The sequence below is a fragment of the Hirundo rustica genome, chromosome 2 (assembly GCF_015227805.2).
Source record: "Hirundo rustica isolate bHirRus1 chromosome 2, bHirRus1.pri.v3, whole genome shotgun sequence".
Taxonomy (NCBI): Eukaryota; Metazoa; Chordata; class Aves; order Passeriformes; family Hirundinidae; genus Hirundo; species Hirundo rustica.
In genome coordinates, this window is record NC_053451.1 from 57934267 (window position 1) to 57947470 (window position 13204).

Here is a 13204-nt window from a genome sequence, read left to right on the forward strand (position 1 = left end):
GCAGATGACTGGAAGGCAGTATGTACCTGCTCACTGTTATTTACAGATTGGTTTCTAAATTGTGTTACTGCATGCTGGTTATTCAGAAATAAGCTTGAAAGTAATTGAAATTGTTTTACACTACAGGAAAAACATGTCTGTTTCAACCTGAGTAGACTCTCAGTTAGATGTTGATTATTTAAACCACATCCTGTGAGTCCTGAAGCTTCCGTGTAGGATTCCTATTGTAAAAATCGTGCGACTCCTCTATAGCTGGTGGTTAATACTAGAGCCTGCATTTATTAGCAAGAAATGGGGTGTCTGAGCCTTTTTAAAAGGATAAGTGCCATGACAGACTGTTCCTCTTTTTTTAATGTAAAAAGCATTTATTCTCCTCTTTTAAAAAACCCCCGCTTTTGGCTTTATAATCTTGTCTCTGGTTTTCTGTATGGCCTAATATCTGGCTGGTCACTGGCCTGTTTCTGCTGTCAGAGTCATGCGATCATTTCAATGAACTGAGTGTTGTCTGTCTAAAGTGCTAACTCAGTTTTGGGTGGAATTAGTAATGTAACTTCCTTCCCTGTATTTTTCCAGACCTTGTGGTAGCCTGGGGATTTAGATATGGGAATTGCACAAGTGTAGTCGAAAATGAGCCTTACTTATTACCTCTGCTGGTTGTTCATTGCTGGCTTTACTTTACAAGCCAATAGGAGAGGGGAGAATTGAGGTAGGGAGGGCTATGTCAACGTGGTTCCTGGGAGGGGTAGTGTGAGCAGATATGGTTTTGTCTCCTTTAGCCATGCATTCTGCTTCTTGCAATATCTTCAGATGCTCACCTAAGAAACTTTAAAAATACTAAAGAGTACTCAACAGGACAGTAAAACCTTTCTAAACAGTGCTTTCTCCAGCTTCAGAACAAACTCAACCCTGATGTTTATCTCATAACTCCACTGAATTCTGCTCTAGATGAAGTTTAAGAAAAGACATCCTGTAGCATACCCTAAAGGTGGTGAAATCAAAGGTGTGAAAGGCTGGAGATAGAGGGTGCATAGCAGGAAGTCCATTGCTTCAGTCAGATACAAGCCCCTTTTAAATCACTGGGTTCACTTAGTTCAGATATCAAAGATGCAGGTAGCCAGCTGGCAGGCTGCCTGAAAGTAAATCTTAAATGTTCAGTTGTAGAAGAGAAGTCCTGCACAGGCAAAGACCTGGGAAACTGGAGGAAGGTTTTGTTCAGCTGAGGGCTCATAGCACATTAGCCCAAAAAGAATGCTTCTTGCTTATACTTGATTGATCTGCTTCTTAATACACAGGAGCTATTGCTACTCCTAAAGTTTTTAAATTCTTAGATTAGTTGCATTTGTGTACTTTGCAAAAATTTTAGCTCTGGAAGTGCTCTGTGTTGGGCAGAAGCATTTTTTTGGATCTTCATCGTAAACAAAAGGCGTCATTTAACTCATCTTTGGATAATTATTTTTACAATATCCCCACAAGCGGGCATTTTAAGAACTTTGGTACTTTTCTTCTTGTCAAATCTTTCCCTGGAGCTCTCTTTTGCCAAGAGCTCTTGGGACGTGGAACAGCTGTGGGGAGAGGTTCAGGGTCTAAGTGGCAACTATGCTCAGTATTTCAGGGAAGTCATAATTCATGGCTATTTTGTTTAAATTTTATTTTTTTTTTTAAGTCTTGGTTAAACAAACATAAATTATGAACAGTCCATTTGCAAATGTAAGCATTCAGCATTCAGTGGCAGATGCCAATAGGAGGGGCTCAATCACATGGACCCGTGTGAACGGGAAAGGCTCGCTCTTATCAGCTTTATCCTTTGCAGTTTAGAAAATAATGATTTTTAAAAATTTTTTGTTATTCCTGGAGGGTTCATTTATCACACAGTAGGTCTGTGATGAGGAAGAAATGAAGTGAAAATATCCTTATAATTTTCAGAAGGGAGCAAGTGGCTTGGGCTAAGGCTACTGATAACCTGTCTGGCTTCTTCTACATGTCAGGGATCTGGTTTGTTTTTTTTTTAACTCTTTTCTCTGTTTTGGTTTTGTTTGGTTTTTTTTTGTTGTTGTTGGGAAACAGAGAGCGACTGCACACATAAAACTGGGCAGGAGTTACTGCAGGCTTTGGCTGAGTCAATCCCACTGCCTAAATCTGCTTCTCTTCCTATCTGCAGCTTCTTCTCTCAATGCCTTTTCATTTAGTCCTTTGTGGACTAACAGTTATGTGATATTTGATCGGGACATTCTTAATTTAAAAAGCTGAATAAAAGCAGCCACAGTGGCTAGATCCATAGTAGGAAGTTTTAAATGGTGCCAAGGAGAAGCTGAATCATTACAGCTGTTAAACTGCTGACATTGTTCCCAGCATGACTGCTCTGTGTCAGGCTGTGCTCTCTCAGGTGGCTCTGATGCTTGTAGTAACCTGTGCCTGGAGACCCCTTCTGTACCTCTGCCATTTGTTTCTCTCTTCCTTTCTTCTGATAAAAAAGGGTGTGAGACCTTAGGCTGAGCCATGACTTCTGCACCATCATCTCCTGCCTACATTTGCTCTTCCATATTCCCTGATATCGCCATGGGTTTTCAGAAAGATTAAGCTACCTGGTCAGGGTGAAGGTCTACATTTTTTTGGTTATTTTGAGCTCCTGCAGAAAGTTCCTCCCCCTTATCCACTTGCAGTTTTATGTAGACTTTAAGGAAAATATGAAATCTGTAATGAGATTGTCGTCCCAGAAAAGTGAGCATCATGTGTCTGCTTGCAGCATCCCTCTGTTCCATCCCTTCGCAGATGCTGGCAGTGGGAATACCTTTAAAGCTGAGAAGCTGCCTCTGCACAGGGACTGTCAGCAAGGGAAAACCAAAAGCTGTTTTCTAGGCACTAAGGTCACTTCCCCTGGTTCTGTTTAGTGTTTCAGGGTGTTTTATTTGTTTTTCTTTTTTCTTTTTTTTTTTTTTTTTTTGGGGCGGGGGTGTTTTTTTAATATAAATGGCCATATGTATTGTGAGTCTGAATGCTATTTGGTTAAAAAGACAGTTACTTTTTTTCCCTGAGGTTGCTTTCTCCTTTTTTTCCGATGTAGCTTTTCCCTTCTACTATCTATTGCATGTGTTTCTTCCCACCCATCACTCATTTGCACAAAATTTATTCCACACCAGTTAAAAGCTAGTCATCTTATTCCTGGGACAGGTTGTCATCCTTAAATACTTGTAGTATGAGAAGACAGTACCTCCAAAGCAGAAGAAATCCCCTTCCTTATTTTCTATTTCTGTGGCCAGGATGGTGTTTTGATCTTCTGTCAGTTGGTGACAGTTCATGAGACAATTTTCAGAGAAAAAAGAAACACCTTGTCAGCATGTCAAACACACTAAAAGAATTAGAGAGCAGGAAGGAAGATGGCTGCTTTTAGCCCCCAGAGGAGGACTGGATTCAGTTTTCAGGGGCTTGTGGAGTATAACCAATGCTTTCAGGGACCTGTTCACGGGACTTTCCATGGGCTTCAGCATCTGTATGAAGTTTTCACTCCGCTGAATTAGTAAAGGTCAGTCTGCAGGGATTTGGTATCTAAAATTTGGGAAGATTTTAGCAGTAGCTCAATGTGTTGAGCAGACATAGGAGATGGGTTGAAGCCAAGTCAAAACTTTACTGGAGCTAGGGTATCATATTTTACCTGTATTTTGTATGAGAAACATGAAGCAACAGAAGTAGGAGAAATTTAGGAATATACAAATAGTTTTTCTCTGGATCTCTGTATTGATTTCTTGAAAATCATTGCTGATACTTTAATCTGGGACTCTTAAAAAACTTTAAAATAGTTTGCACTCTTCCTTTTTGCTAGGGTGTATAGAAGCATGTTTGTGTTAGAAATAAATTATTTTGTGATCTTGCTATTAGAGAAGTAATTTAATTCATATTAATTGAGTCACTAACTTGTGGTTTATAATTAAATGCTTTCCTTATGTGTAATTCTCATTACACACTAGATTCAAAGGAACCCATAGTAAAAAAGGGCTCTTTTGCAGTTTCAAATGTGTACCGTTATTTTTATGTCTTAAAAAGCAAGAGCTAGAGTAAGGTTTAGCTTGACTCAAGCGCTTTCAGCTTGATTCAGACATTTTCAGTGAAATCAAAAACATTATAGAGGTACCAAGGTGAGATTACTTCACAGCAGTCATGTGTACGTCTGCGTACATGAGTATTACCTTTTAAGACTGAATGAAAGGCTTGTTAATGAAATTGTAACCAATTGCAAATACTGTACAAAAAAGCAAACGACTGCTTCCACAAAAATGCATTTCAAATTCAATTTATTTGCAGTGAATGCTTTTCTCAATGGGGCATTAGAATTTGTTCTTTCCTTTCCTTTATACAAATGTGGCAGGAAGGAAAGTCCCTACATTGTACCACTGTAGGGTATGAGTTGGAAGCCATTATAACAATGGTTTTAAAATAAAAGGCCACAAGAGTGATGTTCACTCTGATTCTTCCAGTTCAGAACTGTGATTAAGTTAAAGAGGAGCACATTTGAAGTGTCTTACCATGAGCGAATGCTTTTCTGTTCGTCTCCAGTCTTTTGGAAGCATGGTGTGTCAGCAGCTTCCTTGGGTGGTCCAGCACCAAGTTCAGGTGAAGAGATAATTGCCCTGCCATGGGGGTTTCTCTGCCTGCAGACAGACACAGCGACCATATCAGAGTGTGTGTATGATGGATGTTTCTAGATATGGTCAAAATACAGTTTAACCTTGCTGAGCACTTCAGATTGGATCAAACCAAGTACTTCTGAACCGCATGAAGCAGCACAGTTCAGTACCACAGGAAACATTCTGGTCAGTCGTGAAGTGTATTTTAGAAAGATGTGGATGTTTGGGCTTTTGTAACTAGGTTTCATAGCAAAGTGAGTATGTATAATATAAATAGGGCTTTGAGAAACTGATCTGAAAACATGTGACAATCAGTTGATTTTATCTTGTTTTATCTTGTGTTTTGTTTATTATTCTGTAACATTTTTCTACAACTTGTCCTCTCAGAGGCCAAGCCAGTGGCGTGAGCATCAGTCATTAGAGAAGGATAGTGCTGAGCCAAAGCAATTTTCTTCTCCAGAAGAAGCTAATGTAAGGCCTATCTTGAGCACAGGCAACTCGATCTGTGGCTGCAGACAGTGCAGCTCTTGAGCCGGTGCAAGGGCGGAAGCGGGGCGAGAGGAGTGCGCCTCGCCGCGCAGGCGTGGTGGAGAGGAGGAAGCTGGCCACTTGCTGATGGGTGTGTGGGACACAGATGCCTACACAGAAACGAGCGCCCCGATGCCTCCACTGTTTCATAGTCAGTGCAGAGAAGTAGGTGTTTTTAGGGCATGACAGCCTGTTGTAGCGCAAGAGCCTAAAACTGGGTAGGGAAATTTTGCCCTAGAAATACCATTTCTGGCTGTTGGCTGGGAAGGAAACTTGGGGTTCCTAGCTCATGTCCAAGTGCCTGCGCCACAGCTATCTGTAACTTAAATCCCAAAAGTTATGTATTGTGGCATATTACTGAAACGGAGGTATTGAAACTATTTTTAGAACATAATTGTATTTCAGGAATGAGGCTGTAATGGACCATCTACCATGTAGCTTCTGGAATGTATGGTTGAGAATAATTTTTTTTTTAATTAATATAGTTTTTTATTTTCCTTCCCTCTTTACAGTGCTTTATCTTTTTCTATTGATGTGGCTTTTATTTAATCAAATCTATTTGTTTATTCTTGCTTGAAAGCAAATAGAATCAAGCATGTTAGGGTCAGTAAACAAATTGGATTCAAAATGTGAACGTGACTTTTTCTGAGGAGCAGTGGGAACCTCTTGGCCATCAATGATTTCTGGTTTCTCAGCTCCAGCACGATACAGCATTGGTTAGAGGTGCCCACAAAGGTGTGGGGTAACAGCTGTCCCATTGCTTGACTTGATATACGCCTGTCATCTCGTGATAAGATTGCGCAAGAGGGCTTTAACTGGTCTGCACTTTGTTCATATTTATTGATCTTCTGCCATATTGCTGTCTTTTGAAACATGTTTCATAAAATAATTCATTATTTGTTGGGTCGTCTTTTAAAGTTTGATTTTGTTGACTTTTTTGTTTGTTTAGTTTTTTGGTTTGGTTTGGTTTGGTTTTGTTTAGGAGACTCTGTATGATAGAAGCCCATTAAAATACTATTTTTGGTTTTTAGTTCTTTTTTTCCTCATTGCCCTTTACCACAGTTTTTGCTGAGACATGTTTTACAAAACACAGAGCAATTTAAAGTGGTAATTACTGCCTTTTAAAACTTCTAATTGCATTTTCTACTTTCAGTACTTACGGTCCAGACTCTTCCCTAGGGGAGGCTTACTCCCATAGCAGTTGTCTGGGTTGAGCAGATAGCTCTGATACCATTTTCCGTCGGTGACGACGTGCATAGTGGCAAGAGTGAGAGATGAGTAATTCTTAAACAAGGGCATAACCATACAGTTGGTTTTTTCCCTTGGGTTTTTAATTTGTGTGGTTAAAAAAACTACTTGATCCAATACCTGAAGGGAACCTACAGGAAAGATTTAGACTATTTACAAGAGCGTATGGTGACAATACAGGTGGGAGTGGCTTCAAACTTAAAATATGATAGGTTTAGATTGATATTGGGAGAAAGTTCTTTACTGTGAGGATGGAAAGGTACTGGAACATGTTGCCCAGAAAAGTTGTGGATTCCCATCCCTGGAAGTGTTTAAGCTAGGCTGGGTGGAACTTTGAGCAACCTGATGTAGTGGAAGGTGTCCCTGTCCATGGCAGGGGGGTTGGAACTAGATGATTTTAAGGTTTCTTCTAACCCAGGCCATTCTGTGATTCTATGATCTATAAATATGTGTGCTCTTCTGTGGAGGGTGGGACCAAATGTACATGTACTAGTTTTCTCAGAAATATGTTTTAGCAAGTTCTTAGGTTTTTTTCTTGTTTTTAAGCCTGACATATTCATAATGCACTTTGTTTTTGTAGTCAGAGAACCTTAGAGTTACACTAGACTTTCTTTGAACCTGTTCTGCTGTCAATCAGCTATGACTTTCTTCCTGCAAATAACATTTTAAAATACTCACTTTGAAAAATACAGTGTCTGTAGTAGGTGTTATTTGCTGAAAATCTCTTCCAGTTGAGTGGTTGCCTTTTCGGAGTGTGCATCTTGTTATTATTGCTAGTCAGTTTGATTTTTGTTTCCCAGCTGCCTCTTTGCTTCTGTATCCAATGCAAAATGACTATCAAGACCAAAGGATTATGTCTAAAAAGCAGACTTAGGAAGAAAGAGGGAGGTGTGGTGTGAGTAATATCAAATGACTAAAGCCATAAGAATTAGAGAGGAAATGTATTACAGCACTTTTATCAACCTATTACACCCCTTCCTTCTGTAGCAAGTGTCCCTTAAAATAGTGATTTTCAAATAGTGTCTCGTAGGAAATTTGGTTCCTGTGAGAGCTTTGTCCACTCCTCACAGCCACAGGACTCCTTTCACTCTCAGCTTGATGGGAAAAGCAAGAGATGAAGGTGTTTGCAGCAAGTTGCTCACCCAGTATTATTGCCAGCAAAGTTTAGCACTTACTGTGGTGTTCCGCTCTTCTGTATTGTCAGCTTTAATGCTGCACAACTGTGTCATGCAAGTCTGGTGTTATGTACTGAAGTACAGTATATACTAAGCAATATTCAGCCTCTGGCTCCTGGTGGGACACTGCTCTCTGCTTTCAGGTGCTAAAAATTATCTTGTCCTTTAGTGCTCTCTCCTGACTGTTGGTTATCTAAAGGTGGTTTAGTACAGGTCTGTTGAAGCATTAGTCATTAAGTGGCTAGATTGGAGGCAGTCTAACTAATATTTTGTTGTTTTTTTTCTCCACCCCCCAGCTTGGTGATCCATCTATTTTCCCTGCTGTCATCGTGGAGCATGTTCCTAGTGCAGAACTCCTACATAACTACTCTGGCTTAACTTGTGTGGATGAACCTAGTGACATGATCACTGAGAATTCTTTGGATGTTGCAGAAGAGCAAATCATAGAAGATGATGATATCACCCTCACAGGTTGGCAATAAAACCGTCTCTGTGCCATGTCTTTGCACCTGTGGCAAAGATGGCTGTGCAAAAAAACAACAGGGAGCAAAATGCATAGTGGCATTGAATGCTGTTAATTCTGTACAAGACGGAGAAAATGCTGTTAATATTGTTGGCAGGTGGCTTGCAATCCCAGTTGCACAGCTAATAATGGTGAAGAGTTTCATCCATCAACAGTGATTAAGGCTGAGTCCTGCTCAGAGTACCAACAAGGTTTTTCTTTGTTCCTCATAGGTTTTGTTTGTTTTTACTTAATAGGGGGAACGTTCCTAAGTAAACATACATACTAACAAGCAGAAATATGCAGCCTGAGAAGATGTACTGCTTTTAACTTCTCAAGGGTATACAGTTATGAATTAAAATGTGCATGCTAGCGTGACTTACTGGTGCAAGTTTTGGATCTCTAGTAATGATTCCCACCTAACATACAGGTATTTTTTGTAAATTCTGTTAGAAAAGGTAGCCCTAAAGAGCAAACAATTCTCAAGAGAAAAGCTCAAAGATGTGTGACATATTTTAAAAACAATCTCTCACTGAATGCATGTATTTGAAGTGCCTTTGCAGAAAAAGTCTCAAAGGTGGGGTAGATACTTTACAGAGAAGTTTTCTTTCAGCCACTGGGCTCCACACCTGGACTGTCTCCAGGGATGGAGACAGCTATGCTTGTTTCACTCATACTTTTTGACGTTATTTCCAAAGACATGTTTTGATACCATCTTTTACTATCAAAAGTAAAACAAGAACTCAACATATCTTGACATGAGGAACAGTTCGCAGAGTAAATTGACATGAGCTGTTCTCGGTAAGTGGTTTTATCTGATGAATATGGCTCTTTTTTTTTATAGTAGTGAATTATCTGTGAACAGACTGTGACCATACAAATAAGTTAAGTTATTATTCAAGAAGGTTTTCCATACTCAAACAATATTTCATGTTGAAATGTCTTGTCAACTTGCTGTTCAGATTAATTATTCACACTACAACTGGCATTTCCCCAGTGTGTTACTTAAGCACCACTTAATGCGTCGGTGTGAATTTCATAGCGGATCATTTTTGTGAATCCATATTCACTGTAATATATTGTGTGTGAATTTTTACATGTATGAGTAATTGTGAAACTCCACTTTTGTGAATACCCTTGTTAACCTTTTTTTTTTTTTGTTGCTGGTCACATGAGAAGGGTTTGCAAATTGCTGCCAGAAACTGAAAATATTTAATCCTTGTAACCGATGGTGTCCAAGGGTTTCTGGGATACTTCGGAGGCAGACAAGTACAGTATTGTTCCCATCATCCGTGATAGTTCAAGAAATCTGGTTTTCCTTAAAGGCAAAAGTCCTTAGAAATTGAGAGCTGCCACTTTGCAGAGATGATTGTTATGAAGGAGATGTGTTGTTGTTATCTGATTCACAGTCTCCATCCTGTGCATGCTGTGGATTTCCTTAGAAGGGAAAGTGGCTGAGTGCAGGCGGAGCTGGGACCAGCCCTGTGGCTGGAAAGCTCCTGCTCAGGACAAGGCAACCAACACTGGTAGCTCAGGCACTGGTCTGTGGCAGGAAGCTATCCAGCCTGGTGGGGCGGAATTTGGGGCCCAGGGGTGTGAAGGCACCCCACAGGAGGAGACGAGAGGACACTGGGGAGGGAGCCCCCTGTTACCTCCCTGCCCACTGTGGACAGGCAATGGCTGTGGCCACGGCTGCCCAGTTGAACTGCAAGACTGCTGTGTGGAAGAGACCCCAGATGAAGTATAGCTTGCTGTAGGCTGCCTCTGAAATGGGGCTAATCATAGCTCAGTGTTCCCACCTACTCTATTTTTCAACTGCTTTTTTTCTTTTCTCCCATCTTTGAAGTTTCCTTCTTGATTTTGTTTGCTCTCAACAGTGAAATACATTGTTTTGCTCTTTGAAGTTAGTGCCAGTCTTTTCAGTCACTTCCATGTTGCGCCTTTGAGAGAGCATCAGGAGTCATAAAGACCGTACTAATTCCACATTAAAATATTTATAAGACTGAAGTTCACAGCAAAACAAAACTGAAACCGCCATAATTTATGACTAAACATTACTGAGCAATGACTGCTTAATATGAAGGATTTAGGTTTTTTTAAGTTACTAGTTTTTCAGTAGTATTTTATGAATGTCATCCACGGGGCTTCTCTTTTCTCCTAGATTAACAGAAATTTGCAGGGTTTTTTGGGATCTATCTGCAGAATAGTGGGTGCTGATAGTTTTTTTCATCTATAGTATATAGCTTCAGCCCTTTAAAAGCACAGCTATCACATGTTGGTGATTACTTATCTGTCATATAAATTGTAACCTGCAGAAAACTATAAGAACAGCATCTATTGCACATGAAACCCTGATGAGACATGGCCAGCAATCATCTTTTTAGCAATGTTTTTGCTCATGATGTAATTTTTTTTGTAATGAATAGGCAGACGTCCCTTATTATCCTCCTCTTTAAAAGCACTTCTCCCTGGAAGAACTCTGGTGGCAATTTTATAGTCAGTTTGTTGCGAGTCTTACAAGATTTTAAATGATTAACCGTCATGTAGTAAAGAGTGATTAACAAAATTAATTGGAACATTTGGCTTTGAATGAAGTTTTATCTCTAAAGGGAATATTGAATTATTTTTTCTCTGAAAAATACAGGGGATAGTGTTTTGTGCAGAAGAAGTCCAGGCCAACTTGTCAGATGGTACAATTTGCTACACTTTGTATATCTTATTAATTGTGCTAGTTATGGATGTAAGGTGCACAGGAAGGAGAAACTAATCGGATTATGTAATTCCTGAAAACCTTTTTTAAATTCTTGTTATAATTTTTTTTAAACTTTGACATGTTTGGTGAGTTTAGTGTATTGAAAACCACAGTTAATCAAAGTCGGCCATTTTGTGGCTCATCTGCTCTGGCATTGTTTTCATGGGATCAGGGTAGTGGCTGCACTGAGGCAGTTTTCAGGGGAGGGTATGAGAGAGCAGGGACAGAAAAATTGCATTTAGATGTCCTGTGCCCTGTTCTGAATAGGGAGCATGAAAGTATGCATTTTCATAGATCGGTAACGGTACTTAATAACCAGTTCACTTAGCAACATTTTGAAGTTTGGTACCATTTGTGTAGTACATTTTGTGAAGCTCTAGCAGTCCTGCACAAACTCAGCAGCTTTAGTGGTCGTTTGTGATGTTACAAAGAAATCCAAAGGAGTAGTTAGGTGGAAACTGAACTTTATAGTGTTAATCTGTGAGGATTGTGAGTTGATGAGATGCCAGTTGCAAAAAAACAGGTTTTGGTTTCAGTTACTTTGTAAAGAAATTACTCACAGCTGCCTGTAGCTCTGGTAAAACCAGAGGGATTTTTTTTTTTTGTATACCTCCTCAATGAGATAATTTTCTTTACAAATTGTAAACCCTTATTTAAAAAAGAAAATGGTGATTTGGAGGTCTCCTGAAATGCCTGTGTTTTTAAACTCAATTTTTCAGTGTCAGATAACAATCAGCTAAGAGTGGATACAAAAAAGTAAGTGCTTAAATTTAACAGCCAGCTATTCTGCAGAAGAGTGGTCTGTCCATGTCTAATGGCTCTCTTTCTTCTTTTAGCAGCTTTAGATTTCTTCTGATATTTTGAGGTTCCGCAGCCCCTGTTTCTGTCTCTAGTAAAAGCAGCAGTGAATTTAAACACAGCTGTGACTAGCACAGCCTTTATCTCAGCCTGGACAAGGACTTGTGTTGTGTTGCCCACTCTGCAGGGCTTTCAGCCACCAGAGAAGCAATGGGAGTGGGATAGAATTGCAGAAAATGGTGTAAAAATTTCAAAAAAAGTTACTAGACAGGCATAGGGAAAGCAGGACTTTGAACAGAGGTGGGGAACTTCCAACATGAGGCATAATTTCAGAGCAGAATGCTGTGTTTGGGCAAGCCTCGTGTTAATGCTGATTCATATGGAACCTGAATTTGCTGTAACTGGGCAGAAATTGGCATGCAGATACAGAGACTTAAGTTTGTGGCTTGCTCAGATAAACAAAAACTTGTAGAGTACCCTGAGAAAAAACTGAAAATATTTTTAGGTGTGTTTTTCCCCCTCCCTCCTCTTTTTCTCCCTTTTTCTTCTCCCTTTTTCCTTTTTTTCTTACCATTTTTTTCTTCCCTGCCTATTTTTCCCTTTTTCATTTTTTTCTTCCAATTTTTTCTTCCCCCTCCACCTTTTTTCCTTTTTTTAAAAAAGCTTCGGCCTGTTTCAGATAACGTTTGAAACCTGATACTTTGAAGAAATGACCCTCCCTGCTGCCCCATTTTTTCAGCTGACTTTGGCAAAGAGGAGCAAATAAGCCATTTAATTCCAGTTCTTGTTAAAACTGGGACTTTATCATAACAACCAGTGATTGGAATAGCATTCTGCAGCATTACAGAAAAACGAAAATAAGAGACACCAGCTTGCCTTTTTAGCTGAGCTGGTTATCCTTGAGCACTGTCCTGTGTAGAAGGATGCAAATGAGTATCTTGCTGTTAAAAGGACAAAGAGATGGTCCTCCACTTTTTCTGTGAGGTGCCCCACACCTTGTTTGTATTAGCTCTTTAGTTCTTGCAATTCAACTTGCTAACCCAGCAATACCCCCGAAACCTTTTCAGACATTTTATAAATCTCATTTGTCTCACTATGTGATCAAAAAATCGTGAAGCCTGGCATGTGTTAAGTGACAGAAGTTTGGATCATGAACCAGGGGCAGAGATGGGAAAAACCACAACCCTTTCAGCAAGAGGGAAATACTAACTTGTCTTTAACCACTTTGTGAAGTCATCTTCTCGGAGGTTGCTTGAAGGGTGTTGGCAAGAACAGTGGGCTGGTTAAGGAACTTAATTTTGCCATCCTGTGTTTGTGGACAGAAAGATAGTGTTGCTGCTGGTAGAGGCATACATCTGTCCCAGGTTGCTCTGCTGGCAAGCTGCAGAGTGAGATGCAGATTGAGCTCAGGGTAGGAGCCAGACACAAGAGGCTGTGAACTGACAACCCTTGGGATAATAAAGAACACCAGGGCTGGCAGGCAATGAACAGTGAGAGAGACTGTTGCAGCTGGGAATTGCTGGTCTTTTGGATAAGGAAGGAGAAGAAGACAGGGGATAGGATAGCAGTGGCATGGGTGGAT

At 40.0% G+C, this 13204-nt stretch overlaps 1 protein-coding gene across 6 annotated transcripts in view; it reads left to right on the plus strand.

Annotated features, from left to right (window-relative positions):
• ELF1 (E74 like ETS transcription factor 1) overlaps positions 1 to 13204 on the plus strand; it is an 88042-nt gene that overhangs the window by 50134 nt on the left and 24704 nt on the right. For all 6 annotated transcript variants that reach the window (XM_040055705.2, XM_040055709.2, XM_058424422.1 and 3 more), the window contains exon 3: positions 7867 to 8041. In XM_040055705.2, the coding sequence (XP_039911639.1) occupies positions 7867 to 8041 (175 nt within the window). The remainder of the gene's footprint in view (positions 1 to 7866; positions 8042 to 13204) is intronic.